The 17,914-nt window shown below is 39.6% G+C and overlaps 1 protein-coding gene across 1 annotated transcript in view; it reads left to right on the forward strand.

The window, feature by feature from the left end:
- The first annotated feature begins 7,447 nt into the window (after positions 1-7,447).
- The window catches only part of LOC139698728 (protein turtle homolog A-like), a 577,577-nt gene continuing 567,110 nt past the window's right edge, over positions 7,448-17,914 (forward strand). The window contains exon 1 of the mRNA XM_071597621.1: positions 7,448-7,994. Within this exon, the coding sequence (XP_071453722.1) occupies positions 7,883-7,994 (112 nt within the window). The 5' untranslated portion in view covers positions 7,448-7,882. The remainder of the gene's footprint in view (positions 7,995-17,914) is intronic.

Below are 17,914 nucleotides of genomic sequence, written 5' to 3' on the forward strand. Positions count from 1 at the left end.
AACTAATCCATGAGTGAGGATAAAAATCAATCCACCCCTAAATAGTAAAATGTGTGACTAAAAACCTTTAATCATGTCTACTAAAAGAAACCCAAGTATTCAAGCATGAAGCGAATAATTCAAATGCCTCTATTTTATTTAATGCTTACATTTTTAAAACAATTGGCTCTCTTTACCATGAGCCACACGGAATACGACGCTCTTCATGGATTTCACCGTACATGATGCAGTGCATTTTACTTAAAGACGGAATTTTATGACTCTTTTAGTCGATGAAAATAGTTATAAGGAATGTGGTAAAATGATATTAACGATCAGATAAAATAGTTTTTAATTTGGTAATTTCACATATAAATATAATACTGGAAAAAGATTTCCTAATAATAGCTTATTTTTTCAAATGCTAATCTCGAAATATCATATAATAAGGTCAAACTCCAAGCTACCATGAAAAATATCACCAAGTAGCCCAAAATATTAGAATACTTATACCTCTCGTTGTAATTTGGTAGAAAGAAATAATGCCCCAGAGTGAAGTGAAATACATATTCATTTAAATAGAGAAAAATACAATTATATAATTTTAAATAAAGATAGAGAATATTTTAGCTGCAAACCGCATTAAATTTAAAATTAGAAGAGAATATTGGAATAATCAATGAATATCATGAAAGTATTGGCTATTGGTTTCCTGTTATTTTTACGACTTTCACACATTTAAACCATTCCTCCAGTCTGAATAAAATGTTGCCTATTTATTTATACGGCACTTAAGCTATTTCTAGTTATTTGACAATTATTCACGCTACACGTATCTCTAGATTTCTTCCTATTGAGGAAGAAGATGCAAGCCAAAAACACACCGGTGTACCAAATCTCTAGGACAAGGAAGGGAAAAAATCTCATTTTATGGGTCTCGGGGTGCAAGAAATACCTCATAAGCAATACGAAATACCAAAAACTACATTTTAAAGCCAGAGGACGCCCCTATTCCGAGAAATATGCACTGCGCTAGATTCTCACTGATACAACAGCAAACAATAGTATTCTCATAGCATCTCCTCCAGTTCACTCTTTCTCACAAAACAATTCCGTTGGGCACAAAAATGTAACGTAACAAACCAAAAAAAATGCACACAATAAATCATACTCGAGCAAAACTGGGTACTCCAGCTAGTTATACTTTAACCGCAGTGTTCTTCTTTCCGTTTCACTTGCTTCTTTCCCTTTCCTCATCTCCCCGTGCCTTCCCACCATGTACCGGTACCCACTCCACCCACTCAACGATACTTCCACTTAAGACCTTATAATAGCACGCCTGCCGAGAGCCCCCTTCTCTCCAAGCCCCGCACCATTTTGCGTGCATGCATCCGTGGTTGCATACGCGCGCACATATGTGTGTGTATATGCATGTGCTTGGCCACACTTCAAGAACACCTCCCTTTCCCTCCGCCCCGCGTCTTCCACTCACAGTGTGTTTGTGTGGTTTTGCTGGCTGGCTGTCAGCTACGTATCGTAACACTTGCCTCCCCGGCCTTCTTCATGGAGCTTTCTCCTCTCTCCTTCTCTCCCTCTCCTTTCCACCGTCTCCTCCGGCTTCTACGGGTTCTTCCCGACGACCGCCGAAGCGCGCTGCGTTGGTCCGCGTCGCCAGCTCCGGAAGGGGAGAGGAGGAGCGGAGGAGAGAGAGGGCAAGAGGGAAAGGGAGGGAGAATATAGCGAGAGAGAAAGAGACGTGTACATTTACTCGAGGGGATGAGTGCGGGCCTGGGGACATGCACCCACACGCCTCCGGGCGAAGAGCACCTCTCGCCGCTCTCACCACTCCCCTCCGCCCTTCAAGGTGCCCATATGGGTCTACGCAGTACACTTAATTACCCCCATCCCCTCTCGCGTCTCTCTCCTCCCATTCACCCTCCCCCCTCCCACAACAGGGATATGTGCGCACTGGAAAAGGCTTTATGAAAGCTAAAACTGGGTCTACTGGATGTTTTTTAAGGTGTCTCCTCCCACCCCAAGAGAATCATGGGAGAGAGGTGGTTTTTCGACAGGAGGAGGAGTTTGCGTGGGAGGAAAGGGTAGATTCAGGGGCAGCCGTAGCCCTGCCAGTGGGGGGGGGGGGGTTAGATGCTCTGGGTCCGCCATGGTGTGTGACTGCGTGGGGCACTGCGCGTGTGTTTGTTGGCGCCGTAGGAGTCGCCGAGAGAGGGATTGAGAGAAGCTGTGGAGGGGGCGGTAAAAATAGAGGAAGGGGAGAGTGGGAGTTATATGCGACTTGTGGGTGGAGAAGAGAGTTGGGCGGAATAAACAGGGGTGGTTTGGGTTACGGCCGGTGTGAGGCAGGAGAGTGGGTTGGGCGAGGCAGAGGAGATGATACAGGAGGCGAAGAAGGGATACAAACAGACCGACAAGTTTTTACGGGCGGAACTGGGGTACATCTGACCATTTATCCCCTTTAAATTCGAGCTAATGCGTGCGAACAATAATTTTCATGGGGTGAACCCGAGTATTTACTTCCTTAAATCGCTTTAAATACTTAAGTGCATGATATAGTGCCTACCACTCACTTGCTTGGGAAATGGGGAATTTCATAACCTATCGTCAAGTTAAATTGAAGTCTGACGTAGTAAAGATATTTTTTTTTCGGAATGGAGACAATTGATTTCTTATCGAATAGGAGTTCTATTGCGACACTCGGGCAATCTCCTCAAATGTAACCCATGGCAGAAGTCCATAAAAATCCAATCATATGCTTTTTTATTCCTTAAGTAATGAGTGCAGATATTCCATCCATGAATAATGAATCTTCTGTTCCTTTTGTGTACCGCATTATATAGTATAAAGAAACTTTTCAGTGCGCAAATTAGAGAACCCCTATCTGCTTTAAACGGGAGTAATAAAGAGCGAGCATAGCTATTCAAGCGAATTAAAGACCTTCCTATCCCTTTTTCAAAAGATATCGAAGACTAGCAGTGGAAAAAAAAGACTTTCATCGATAGAAATTGGAAGGATGCTCTCTCCTTTTCACCATTTCAATCGAATGGATGAAAAAAGCGCGAAGGTGTTTCACCTTCATTCCATTTTCAACATAAAGTAATAAACGTAGCCAAGCTCACCCACATTTCTGGCGAAATAAAGAACTCGTTGATTCTTTCTCCTCATGAGAAATCCGGAGGAAAGATACAAAAAAAATAGGAGAGGGACTCCCTTTCGCTAGAAATTGGGAACATGTGCTCCTTTCTTCCCGTTCAAATCGAAGTGATAAAAAAGAGCAGTTAGCAGTGAGGGGGGGGGGCAAGATTAGATGGAGTGAGTGAGAGGCGAGCAGAAGGAGGGAGATTGGAGAGAGGGTAAGGGTTGGAAAAAAAAGTTTCAGCGGGAGTGGCCTGGAAAGGAAGGGTAACCGGGAGAGGGAGCATGCAACGGAGGGCTTTGGTCGGCCCAAATTGTGATTAGAGCAGGCATAGGGAGGAGGGAATGAGCGGCGAAACGGGAGAAGCGAAGCCGAGAGGGGAAGCAACGTGTGAAAGCATGTGTGGTGAAGTGAAGGAATACATTGCCACACGAGAGGGAAGCAGAATAATACTAAGGTGGGGCACTGTATACGAGTAGTCAGTAGTGCTTTAAATGAACGTGCAGTGAAGCAGGGAGTTGAGAGTAGAAGATACGACGGGCATAAATGGGGGAAAGGGATGGGTCAGGGAGGCACAAGGATTTTTTGAGGATGAGCAGAGGGTGAAAGAATGGTAATAAGGGAGGGGATGTAAGAGCTGGGAAGGACTGAAGTAGGAGGTTATTCCCTTTAGTTTTTCCCTTTCCACCGAAACAGAGAAGAGAGGCGGAATGGTGAAGGACACGGCTTGGGAAAGGGGTGTACGGAAAATCGGAATGGGAAAAGGGTGAGGATTTTGAGGGGTCGCGGGGGCTCTGTGATGTGGTAGGGATGAAGGGAGAAAGCAGGGTTGTTAAGGGAGAAATAAGTGTGGAAAGGGAGCAGGGGGCAGAAGATAAGCGGGGTCTGGGGAAGGAGGGAGAAGAGTGCGGAAGGAGCCAGAGAAGGGAAAGAGGGGGTTGGTCTGTGTACCATAGCTCGAAAGAACATGGAAAAGGATGGGATGAGGTAATTGGAGTGCGAAAATAGAGTGCAAAAGGGATGGGAAGAAAGGCAAGGTAAAGTTTTATACATGTGTACCTACGGAGAGAGAGAGAAAAAAAATTTGGAAAGAGTGAGAGAAAAGGAGAATAGACGAAATTTTGAGGGGGAAAGGAATGAAAATTAAATGGGGGAAGCAACTCCAGCAAAAAAAGTTCTTGCATTTCTCGTAGCCAGCCACGTCACGTGTGCATGTTTCCCCGTTTCCGTGGGGTGTGAAGGGTTGGTTGCACGCAGAGTGGAGTGGAAGTAGCGGTGGTGGTTTTAGTAGCGGAGACGGAGAGAGAGTGTAAGAGAGAGAGAGAGAGAGAGAATGAGAGGGAGAGAGAGAGGGAGGAAGGGAGAGACAGGGCTGGTTTGGAGGGTCGCGAGCAGCGTGAGTAGTTAGCGAGGGAGGTTCCATCTCTCCCTCCCTCCTCACTCTGTGTGAGGTTAAAGTGTGAGGGAGCGGAAAAGGAGCGGGTAGGGAGAGAGATGGGAGGGAGGGGGGGAGGGAGAACTGTTGGGGGGGTGAGGGAGAGGAAGGGGAGGGGAAGGAGTTGGGAATTTGAAAGTGGTGTGGAGAGGGAGGGATCGAGGGAGGAGAGGAGAAAACGTAGTGGAAGGAGGGAGAGGGGAGGGGATAGGGGAGGAGGAGGAGAGGGGGAGGATAGTTAGGACGATTCCCCGAGACCGTGACAGAGGGCTCGGCGGAGGAGGGATAGCAGTCCCTCGGCCTGCCGGCTGCCGACTCACATACATATATATACGCGCTCCCACTCACTCCTCTCCGTGTATGCCTGCCGAGTTGAGTTCGCGGAGGGCGTGCGAGAGATCGCCCGTGTCCGCTCGGGATGTTCCCGCGTGCCATTTCGCGCTCAGCGCAGTGTCCTACATGGTCTCACGCTGATTCCACGCGTGCTCCCGCTCAGAGATACGTGTCGGCACGTGTGCCTCAATTGCCGGAGAGTTATATGTGAGGATCCCTGACGGCGTGGAGTGCAGAATACACCTCGTCATCATCATCTGCCTGAAAAGGAAAGGGAAAACTAACCTGCGGCCGCTGACAGCCCGGGTTTAGAGTGAGAGTTTCAGTGTTTGTGTCTTGGGTTTGGTTGCCGTGAGGACGTCGCCGCGTCAAAATCTGAGGACGTCGAGTCGAGGAGACGCCGTCGCGTTCTGTACACTTCGAGTACCCTCCTCATGTTCAGTGCGGTTGTGTGTGTTGGAGGTTGGGGAGAGTTAGAGGGAAGGGGAAGGTTATAACTCATCCTCCCCCCTACCCGTTAATACCCCCACGGGGCGAGCAGGATAAGGGGGTGTGTTTAATAGTGAGTGCTTCTCTCTTCAGTGCCATCTCTTCGCTCGTGACCTTCCTGTCGTGAGCGACGTCGACTTAGTCGTAACCCACCAACGTACGCCCCAAGGCAATTGGATTCTTTCTTGTTGGTTGTGGTCGCCGTTGTCCACGAGGGACACGCTCGAGACGACATTGGCATATTTTACATCGTCTTGTGGATATTTACTCTTCACAAAACATCCCCTCCCTGTTAAGTGGATCCTGGATGCATCTTAGATGGCCGAGGGAAGCGTAATGACTTTGTAACATTCGTGTATTTAACATCATCCTCAGGGTTAACCTTGCATTCGACTGAAAGAGGTAGCTAAGTGGAACAAGTTTTATCCACCGCTTCTTTTTGGAAGAAAACGATCAGTTTCGATGCAGGCCTCGTCCGGTACCCTGTTGCCCTTTTTTTATAGCAGACCAGGAGTCCAGGGATAATAAAAAGGGACCCTATCGTATTGGATATTGGCTGCTCTGGGAGTTGTTGCGATTTCCAATTACTGCGGCCTTGTGTACCCATGTGGTCTCCGTTAGCCTCGAGTGTCGGATGGATTCTAGCCAACTACGGGCAATGTAAACAAGGCGGAGCCCGCCCCCACTGCCCCCCGAAGCATCAACACTAGGTCTCCATTTTAGGTAGCGTGCTGCACATCACTCCCACCCACTGTAGGCCGCGAAGGGGAGGGGGTAGAAAAAGGGTGGTGTGGAAAGGTTTGAAAGGGGGGAGGATGAAAGAGGAAACCCACGTGACCTACGGAGGTGCGCGCAGAATCGGCCCCTTTCAAAACCTGAACTGAATAGTAATGCCTTTATCTGGACCCATTAAACTCCCTACCTTAAAGCGTCTGAACCGATGGCGGCCTCTTAAAAACTTCATAGTTTTCGCCGCACCGTCGCAAAATCCGACGGCCGTCAAAGAGGTCTGCCTTTGTTTACGGAGCGAGTGAGTGATTTTGGAACGGGGACAGTTGAAGTAAAGGGGTTTGTGGAATAGGTGTGTGCTCGAACACAGCAAGGGTGTGATATTCAAGTGGCGTGATTGTTGGCTTCATCGCCGATTCCGACAATCACGCCTTGCCCTACCACCCGTCCCACCCACGTCCCACCCAGTCTTTTATAAAACCCCCACTCCTCCAGAACCCAATCCCCCCCCCGTACTCACACACTTGATTGCTGAAAGGGAAAGTAAAAATTAAAAGCGCCACTGCTCTGCCACCGCTCTCGTCCGTCGCCATCCACCTTTCCGGGTCGCTGCTCTGGGACCTCCCAGTTTAATATGCCCGCGAGATGACGTGTGCATTTGAATGCGGACCGATGCTCCCGGCCTCATCTCCCACTCCTGGGGGTTATTGCCTGCAGTGTGTCGACTGCGGTGATGGGAGGGTGGGGCTGATTCGCAAAGAGGAAGTACCCGGAGAAAGACTAATGGATATGAAGGCAGCTGCGGAGTCGAGCACTTGACTGTGCAAGCCATAAAACCGTGCCTCCTCTCTTTCCTTTTTGTGCAAAAAATAGGGAAGAAGCATACGTTTCGTTATTTTTTTCGCGTGTTGCCTGACCAACCTAACACATGATAAATAGAGCGGTACAATCACCAGCTGGCATACACAACCCCACTCTACATCCACGTCCTTTCTACCTGCACCATATCAAAGCCCCGCAATCCTCCCCTTCCGAGCAGAGGAGGGGGTTGAGTGTGATCAAGGCAGCAAGACGAGAAGGAAATCATCCCTTAGAACAAGAAGCTAACAAGTGTATAGTGTGTGAATGTGTACGAATGTGTTCGCCTGTGCCCGGCTTGCGGCGCCCTGCGTTTTATTTATCGTCCCCTTGTGCTCCTTGCAGTCCGTCATGCACCATAAAACTGAAACACCCGCGTTCCACCCTCCCAAGTCTTGAGGGTTGGTATGGGAGAGCGAGGTTTCTAAGTTAGATCCTTTTTCTTTTGTTTTGTACCCTGTTGAGAGAAAGGGTGCCCTTGGAATCTTCTTTCTTTGGGCGTGTACATTGAAGTATTGTTCCTAAAGGACGAAACATAAAAAAATAAAACGAAACTAAAAGATACACATGTATAAGGACGGGGCTGGGGACCAGGCATAGAGCTCATATTTTCCCTGAAACATTGAATTATTTGTATTATTACCAAAGCGCATTTTCCTCAGGAGTAATTTAATTTTCATTCCGTCAGGTTCTATTTGAAAAAAAACTTGGTTCGCAGATATTCCATTGTTATTTTTTATTATCCCATTACACCCCTCCACGAAGAAAAACGTGAGCACTGTTTGCTTTCTTTCCTCAAAGGACGAACCCTCTCCAAGCATTTGGACTGCCCGGGGCGACCCCCGCTCTTTACTCCATCGCACTTTCAAGTTTATTTAATATTTATTTGGGAAGCTTCAATCAACATGTCACCTCGTCGTTTGATTCGTACGCCGTTCTGTTGCCTTGGATACCTCTTGTTGCTCGGGATAGTTTATTTCGCTTCTTCGGATGACATCATCGACTTTCAGAAGAACAGTGAGTTATATATTATTTTTTATACATGTATATCTTATACGAATAACTGCATGCTGTGATTTTACTTTTAAATGATTAATGTAGTTTTAAAATGGAGATATGCAAACTAATAAATTAGCGTGATGTTTGCAGTCCATTATCTCAAACGAAAAGTCTAAATGATTCAACATTAATATGTAAACATGAATAATTCAACTCCATAAAAAAATTCAATGCTAAACCAGATGCGTATTCGTAATGTTTTTCATATTATATACATATATATATATATATATATATATACATATATATATATACATATATATATATATATATATATATATATATACACATATATATATATATATATATATATATATGTATATATATATATATATATATATATATATATATATATCAAATTTTAGCCCTAGCGAAAATGGCCCTTTGGTTTACTCCTTAATTCATTAGGCTTCTTTATTGTTGTATCGAGTCGTATAGCATGTAGATGTAAAAAATATTTTGAGTGTTTTTTAGTAGTTGTGATGAAATAAGATTTTTCTTTCTCGGCTTAGATACAATACCGTTATTCTAAGTTTCATTTTATCCTCGGGATTTTTTGCATAATGATTTCCTAATGATTTGTTAAAAAATCCAGCCAGCGAGCATTGAAATTTTCCCATCATCATGAAATAAAACCATGAAATTTATACTGATGATTATATTCTCCAATCTAAAATTGAGTCAAATATAAGTTTAAACAAAAAAATACTCTTTTATTAAGTTCTCATGACTTGGTTTCCCATCAAAACATAATTATGTTATGCTTCATTTATTTATCGAAGCCAATGAATATCTATTTCTCATGGAATTTAATTAACCACTTTTTATAAATAAAATTGAATGGAATATTGATTCGACCCAGGGCTATTCAATCGATTTACGCCTTAACGAGCGTGTTTCAATAATTATCGTCAGTCATTGATTTCAGTTTATGAACAATATGAGTGCTATTTGCTTTCACATTGCTCAAATATTTTTTTTCAAATTACAGAACAGAATATTTTATGCGAATCAAAATTGTTAATTGGGACGTCATGCCTCTTCAGGGGCCCGAAAATATTATGCAAGCGGTAAAGAGTACCCGTTAATCAGCTGTTCTAAAAATTATTTGCCAAAGAAATATATCTGGAATAAATAAAAAGTGAAAATTTATCATCTTGTAAATCACTATAATGACAAACTAATATTTCATAAAATTAAGAGTTTAGTCCAGCACACTAAATTTTACAAAGATTTATTTTGATTATATCTCTGTGTGTAGAAAATCAGGTTTGAAATTTTTATAACATCATACGAAATTCATATCGGAGGTAATTTATGTAGTTTTGCTGGATAAATAAAATTACTTCCGCTCTAAGAAATTTGAAAATACCAGGAATGGCTGTAGTTATTGGGAGATTTTTTTTTATTTGACTCATTCAAAACACGATAAATTAGGAATGTAGAAATTCGTTGAACTTTTTGTACTTTCATTAACAAAATTCCCAATTAATAGGCTCCCAACCTCCAATTTGGACAAACATCACACGAACCTGCTTGCCATAGAATTTTTGTAGACTTCTCTCGATCGTAAGAGGACGGAAATGCTTTATTTCTCGGAATTTTAATCAGAGAGTTTACGAGCGGTTCAATTTCTGTGCATAAAAATGTTAAAGCCCGTGCTATTCAACTTGTAAGCACTGTGGAGGCAACAAAGTAAAACTTTTCGGGTTCAATGAAGTTCATGGTATAGTAGTATGATCTAGGGAGCCATTAAACCCCAATCGAAGTTGAGCCGGCTCTGTGGTGACTCCGCAACCGATTTCGCAGCCCGGGAGCCAGTACAGCAAAACTCGTAATCGTGTCTTGTTAGAGACTAATTAGTTGGATAAAGCATTGAAATGTATCAGATTACTTCATTGCCACTTATATTTCCAAGGATTCCCAATTAAATTGCCATTTAGCGGTTCACTATAGCTTCCGTGACGCAAAAATCATTCTTGAATTGAAGCGATAAGTCCCAATTTCTGTCGTTTTGTGATACTTAGTCCTGTAGGAAGTAGATAATCCCATGCACTCAAATAAATATTTTGTGATTCGTTACTTATTAAGATAGTAATCCTATCGTTAAAATAACCAATTAAAGATTTGCAATGATAAAATAGTCATCTTTATCTACGGCCACCATTCAATGACACGCATAACGATTTATACTATTTAACCTGAAGTGGTATATTAATTACTGTATGCTTTCTTTTTTTAACCGATTTAAAAGTTTACGTTCACTCAGAATTAATAATATATTATTAATAGGTATGGACATGTTAAACATAACCTAGAGCAAGAGCCCTTGGTCCGAAACAACGTTTACCTAATTGGTCCTCACATGCATGTAGTATACTAAATTCCATTAAGAATGGTCATTAAATTCAATGATATCATATCATCCTTCTGACTAATTGCAGTTAGATTTCCATGTACAAAGGCCTCTCTTTTCCAGTTAACGCCCGAGAGAATAAATTAATACACACTCTTGCATTTCATTTGCACAGAATTTGTTTCCTTTCACTTGCAATCAAAACGAAGTTCTCCTCTTTGCTGAATGTCACGTTCATTTTTTCTTCCTTCGCATTGATTTTCTTATTAATGTTTTCACTTATCAGGGATTAACATGTGTCTTATTTCAGCTAGGGAAAGGAAACTAATTTGGTCCCGTTTATTTTCTTTTAAATTGAAATATCTTCTTGTGCCAGCTTTATTCATGATGCAGGGTGACGAAATTTACTGTATTTATTAGCTTTTCGGTGAATTAACATCTTTTTGAAATTTCAAGTTTAAAAAATATTGTCTGACAATAAGTCTCAAAGACTTTCCTGAAGAACTTAACCATTATATGACTCAATTTTAGGATAATATGGGCATTTGGTAAAGGTATAATTGCATCAGTTTAATGCCTGAAGGATTATTATTAAGGAAAAATAGGATGTAAATGTTGCACATCACGAAGAATTAACATGTAAAGTATTCAACCTCTGCAATGTTTTTGCCAAAATAGTTTAAAATTTGCCAATTTAAAAATGGATGCCAATGTGTGGATAATACTTGAAGGAGCAGCTTACAAATGTATAGGGAATATTATGCTGGGGAAATAACTAATTACGTATTTAATAACAAGAAAATAATAATTCATTCGCGAATCCAATGCAAGTCTATTAAACAGTCTCTCATTTTGGTCGTCGGCGTGGTGAACTAGACCGGTGTACGCTCAAGCTCAACTCCCTTGTCATGAAGGTGGGGGTATAAGAAGCAAGGATTATCTAATTAATGTTTTTCAGCTGAGAAGCTGAATTGATACTAATCAATCTTAAGTAAGAGAATCTCAACTGTGATTTCCATAAGGCAAACGGAGGCTTTATGCATGCGATGATATCATAATTAATTACAGGTTTTAACGCCTCATTCTCCTACATTGTGTATTCTTGGATAATATTGAAGAACTCTAAAACTGGTGAAGAGGGACTTCTATATATAGTTCGTGAATGCCTTTTTAATGGTATTAATTCATAAAATGATATAACTAAGGCAATAAACACCAATGTGGAATTCTCTGAAGGCTGAGAAAGGTACAGATTTTTGGAAACTTATGGTATCACTTTTGAATAGCCTGTTCACTTGTTTCTACTCTCCTAGAGGTTAAATATTTACTACATTATTATCAAAAGGATGTAGAATAATTTGATATAAATAATGGTCAGAATTTTTTTTACATTCTCATTTGTCAGATTAGCTTTGCAGTTGCATTTTTACCCCATTTTAAGGTTTTGTGTTAGTATAATTTTATGTTGTAATTGAAGATTTTTGAATGGACACTTTCAAATACTACGTAATTTTTTAGGAATACTCTTATGCCACTTCGAATACTTAAATGTGCTATCTTTAGATTATCTTCTATTTGATTCTTATAATTTTAATCGTTTTGCTGTACTAATTAGATTTCCTTTCAAAGCATCCCGATAATCATAGATGCAGCCAATCCCAAAATTCCTTGCCAAAGTTTTCTGTACACTCTCCCGAAAAATCACTTGAGTAACCTAAAGAAGAGGAGTACCTTTTATTTATTAGAATATTGCATTCTCATCCAAACCCTTGTGCCAGGTTCCATTTCTATTCTCACACTGAGCTATCAAATCGTAAATAAATGTCTCAAGACAAAACGACAGATTGCGACATTTTATGCGCTTATTTTTGTCACGTTTGCTCATGTTACCCGTTAATATGGGAAATCAATCTCTTCTAGGTGTTTTAATTTGCTTATAATTTTGCATAAATGTAAAGGTTTCTTTTAGGTTGAAAATTCAATAGAAGGAATCGGGAATAATTTATGCGGTTAGAGTCGTAGGATAAAATTAATATCCAAAGATGCCTCAATATTGGCCACACGTTTCACTCCTTTGTCCTCAGTTCCACTCTCATATGAGTATTCAATTAATTTTCGCGAAATCTGCGAGGCTGTAATAATTTCCCCACTCATTCCCTTGGCTTTGTTATTCACTCGGTACTTATTTCCGACTTAATCCTCCTATTCGAATGCATATGTTGGTTGGCCCTTGGAAATGTGTATACACAAGAAATAAGCCTTCCTAAAATATTCAAAGCTGGCGTTCCTTGATCTCTGCCACGGCTATTACGTTTGTTTCCAGCTCAATTATTCTTCCTGAGATTAATGGCCCTTAAAAGAATAATGTGCATAAGGCATTCAATTCCGTCAGAATTGTTTTTTAATTAAGGCAAAGGTAAGGTTAAGCTATTTATTTTCAATATGCTGAAGTTACTACATATTAAACGTCTATTTTTTTTAACAATAAAATGTTCTTTTGGTTAAGTAAATTTAATAAACGTATGTACACCTTGTATATGAAAATACAGTTTTTACAACAACTTTTAATTTAATAAAATGTTTTCTCGATACTTTTTCTATTGTATATTCATTCCCAGAGAACTTTATGAAAAAAAGCTAGGATATATTTATCTCCGGATTGATTGCATCGTGAAACATTAAATTTATTAACTCTTGTCTAACATGTTACTGAGAGACCTAAATTTCTTGTTAAAAAACTGATGAAGTTGATATTTGCATATCTCCACTTTATAAATTTACCTATTTCACTTCAATTTCAATTTATTGACTCTAACTGACCGTAATATTAAGAGTGAAAAACATGATGAAATTTTATGTTAATTATCAAATAAAACAAATTATTTTAAAATGGAAATTATAACGAATAGATTTTTGGTTAAACAATTCTAGTACCCAAAGAAAAATTATGTGGCAAATTTCAGTGGTATACGTACCAGAGGCTGGGCTCGAGAGAAATTTGTCCTCGGTAATTGTTATAATTCTTGTATAAGTATTTTATTAATTTTTGCCTCAAGTTTCATTAGCGATGGGAACAATGATGTTTAATATGTTATGAAGAAATTAAGGCACTTTTCTATGATAAAGAGAGGAAAATGTTCCCTAGGCACAGTAAGCTGTCTTCAAGGTTTTGATGACTTGAAAGAATACTAGTGCCATGCGTACATCCACAAATCGATGAATATTGAAATGTCCGTTTACGTCGCTGGAAAAATATATAAAATGAACTGATGAAATCTATAATATATCGGTAGTTTTTGTAATTTTACTTACACGTAATCATGATTTTAGCCAGGCTTATACTGTGATTTTAGCCAACTAAAATGTAAAAAATAAATTAATTCCGCTTTGAGAAAAAAATAGTTTTTCTCTCTTAAGTATATGCGAAAATTATTCTCTTTTGCCTCTTTTTCTGAACGGGAAACAAATGAAGTTATTTGACTTATTCTACTCCTTACATCATCAGGTTTCCGTCCCAAACTATGGTTCTATGTGGTATGCCAGAATTAAATTCGCCCATGAAACTCAGTTGTTCAAAGGCTATTTATTAATAAACAAGATGAATTTATTCAGCTCCGATCAAAGCGTTCCTTTTTGGTTTTAGTTATGACATTCTTAAGAGAGAGACGTAATATTCCGCCTGGCAGGAAAGCAAAGTTGATTTATGAGAGATATTTATCAGCGTACTCCTTAACCAAAAATTTCGGCGAAACGCTATCTTTGGTGGTTAAATCACAATTTGTTATATAAATTTATATGTCATTATTATTAATAATGTAAAATGTTATTAATAATATAAATAAATAAATAAATATATATATATATATATATATATATATCATTATTTTATTCCAATGTAAAGTCTTATTTGGAAATAGGTAGTTGTACAAGTATGTTATTATTGTAGTAATGGTTTCAGAAAAAAATAATATTGATAACGTAATCTGATTACGAATAGTACATTCGGAACTTTAACTTGCATATAGTATTATTAAAGGCTTGAAAATCAGTTATAAAGCAAGAGGAATTACCCACTTTAGCATGGAGAAGATAGAAATGATGTGAAGCCTCCATAGGGCATCAGCAACCCTGGAGAACAAAATTTTATAAACAGCTCAAACCCCTTCCGGAGACTGAATTCAAATGTGGAGCCATTTCTCGAGAGCACGATCATTCTCATTAGTTGAGGGTTTTATCTTTGTAAAATCACTTCAATATCCAGAAAAAAATATGACACATATTGTCTCGGTTCAGTTACAAACATTCACCTGCGCCTTAAATCATCAGGAAAACTAACGCGGATGTACACTTCTTAATTAATGGTATAGATGATTGCTAGAAATTTGGCACTTAAAGTTCATACACTGAGCTTAGGTGTGGGTGAATCTTTTCTTGTTCCGCCAACAGTTTTCCAAATAGTTTTGGCAATGAGTAAATGGTAGAATTTTCTGGCAAAAGGTATTACCAAGACCTTCGTGTATCATTCAGGACAGAGACACCAATCTCTCTGCCTGAAAGGGATCACTTGCGGTAAAAAATAAAATTCAAAGCCAAAATTATTTGCGTCTTGATAATTTCAATTTATAAAATACAACTGTTAGTACCCATTATATATATTTTTAAAGTCCTCGTAAGACTCAGATGAAAAATGAATACGTACATATTTTTCCTGTAATGAATATATTTATTTTCGGGTTCTATATTATTCGAGATAAAGAGTATATACAAGAGACATATTTGGAGTAGTTTAAATTTATTTCCATGGCAAAAACATAATTAATTTAATTATAAGATTATTGCATCGTGAATTTCCACAAGTATTTGCCTCAACCATCGACTTACTTTACTTTCATTTATATATAAGTTAACTTTTAATAATCCTTTTATTTGGGTTTTGTATATTAGAAATTGTCCCGTTAGTAACTATGTTATAATGTATAATTTTGTGGTATTCAGCATAGAGATAGATTATTTGCGATCTATCATCAAAGAAAAAGAAAAATAGTCAATGTTCTTAACCACTCTCCTCCATTACAAAACTGGTGCCGTCAAAGTTCACGCGCCGTTCCCGATTTCTGTTTCTCGAGTCACGACAATTTCTGAGATATGCGCTCTCAGTTCAATATAGTTCTTTCAGTTCCATATTCAAATGGAGAAAATTATTTACGAAGCTTAAGGTACCTTAATAAAAAAATATTATTTTCATCAAATTTAAGAGAAAATGAATCATGGAGTCCATTTTTATGTACGAAATCATCAATAATCACTATATATTTAAGTAACTTGTTATGATGGAATATATATGGCTACTCTTTGTATTGAGCTTAATAGTATTCGAAAATGGAAGGTTTTAACGATTTAATTATATCTGTCGTAAGAAGCCTTGTTTTCCTTGATCATTTATTTTACTACTTCGAAATGAATAACCTTGTAACGTGTTCATTTATCCCATGTACATATAAACGCAGCATAGATATACTGCGCCATAAGATTTTACCACACGACCCTATATAATTACATCATTTTCTACGACGCAGTTACCTGGGTGCCCAATAATGAATATCCCTCAGAGTTTTAAAATCCCCAGGTTAAAATCCAACGATCAGTTGCCATAGAAAATGCCAAAAATAGTCCACCCATTGACGTGATCTACGACCTAACGTCCGGGAGTCTTCAAAAATTCTTTCGCGGTAATTTTAAGCAAACATCGGGAGGGGAAGGGATGTCAACATCCCTGGGTGACTTCCAACCAATTCGTCAGCTATTTAAAAGGCCCCTTACTTCCAACCAGCCATCGGCATTGAAAAGGAGCCACCTCTCCTCTCGACCTCTGTCCCCTCCAACCTCGTTCGCTCTCCAAATCCTCTGCCGTAAACTTTTCGGGTTCCTTTAAACAGGCAACTCATCCAGTTGAAATATTTATGGAATGAAGTGAATATTGAAACATAATCATAGTTTAAATCATAGTTTTCAATCGAAGAATAAGGTTATGGATTATTCTATCAAAGATGTAATCCTCAAGAAATTCTGTTAGCAAGCTATGCATTATCTTTAATTTAAACTTGGTTGTAGGAGATGATGAAAATCTAACTTTACCAAGTTAATAAATCCAAAAAATATTATTTTTAGGAAAAAATATTTTTTCGTGTTAATTTAGCCACCTGCTAATTGTGTGCTTCTACGTATATCTGTTCTTCAGTTATAATGTTGAAGCACATACCCCATTATAGAAGACTGGAGCCGCCGTAATGATAATATCATGTTTTGAAAACTCAATAATTGCGTAGCTAAAATCTTGATTAAGCTCTATAATCACTTTTTAATGTTAATATGTTAATAAACATCTGAAGAGTAGATACATTGAGCTTTAATTAATCGGTTTTTTTTATGTTTTGCATTATATTTGTTTAAGTAATTCAGTTCTGAATGACATCCAGCCGCGAAGTTAGACAAATTATGGCTGCACGAATTGATATCCGTGTATACACCCATTCTTTTGCTGAAGAAAGTATTCTGGCCCTGAAATCTCCTTAATATTTTATTGAATTTTACTTCCTTGAATACCTCTACCAAAGTCATTAATTAAATGCGCAAGTTTATGACATTCAGTGCAATTAAGAATCCCTTTGGGTGTACTGTGGGTTTCTCGAAAACCCCACTAACGATCATCTCTCCCAAGGAGGGCTACACCACCAGCAAGAAAAGACAAACAAGACTATGTCCGCTACCAAATTCCCCTTTTTGCTACAATGTGCTACTATGTAGCTATTATTAAGTAATCTCTACCCTTGAAGGAGCGATGGTCGCGCTATCTCGATGCCTTTTAAAGTGAGACTATCCTGGAGCAGGACCCGATTCCCTTCCCCATTACTCTCCCGATACCTTGCCTCTGAGTCCGTCGCTCGAGCATACGACCACACCAGAGAAGCCCAGCCTTGTCCCGCTCGCTCGTCCATACTACCCGTATCCTGAACACCATGTCTTGAAAAGGGTTAAATAAAGACTCATAAACCGAATACTAGTCTCATTCTGTGCTACGCTTCCGCCAATTATGTCGCAGCCGCCACGCGACATGCACTCTTCAAATACGTGCCCTCTTTCGGGTTCTCACCTCTGGCTGCCTGTTGGGTCAGGAAGGGTTTGTGTTACTGTTGCGGTGAAGAAGTAATTTAAGGAACGATGGTGGTAGGAATTGGGTGAAGGAAAACGGAATATATATGGAATTTGTGGAGTACCAGATCATATGGATATGACGGAGACTGGTGATGCATTCGCATATGTAAAAATAGGGTCAGCAGTTACAAAAGATCGAGTGCATCATATTTTTCTAAGAGCAGGTGACCATTGAGATTTTCTTGGAAGAATGAACTATTTGAGTGGAAAAGTGGGCCGCATTTACATTATGGCTGGCTGCAAGGTCAAATTTATGGGGGGTGGGATTAGCGAGGCAAAGCCCCAAAGCAAGGGGCTGTGCAGGGTTGAA

This window comes from Hetaerina americana, unplaced genomic scaffold (assembly GCF_022747635.1).
Source record: "Hetaerina americana unplaced genomic scaffold, ioHetAmer1.1.p SCAF_9, whole genome shotgun sequence".
Lineage (NCBI taxonomy): Eukaryota > Metazoa > Arthropoda > Insecta > Odonata > Calopterygidae > Hetaerina > Hetaerina americana.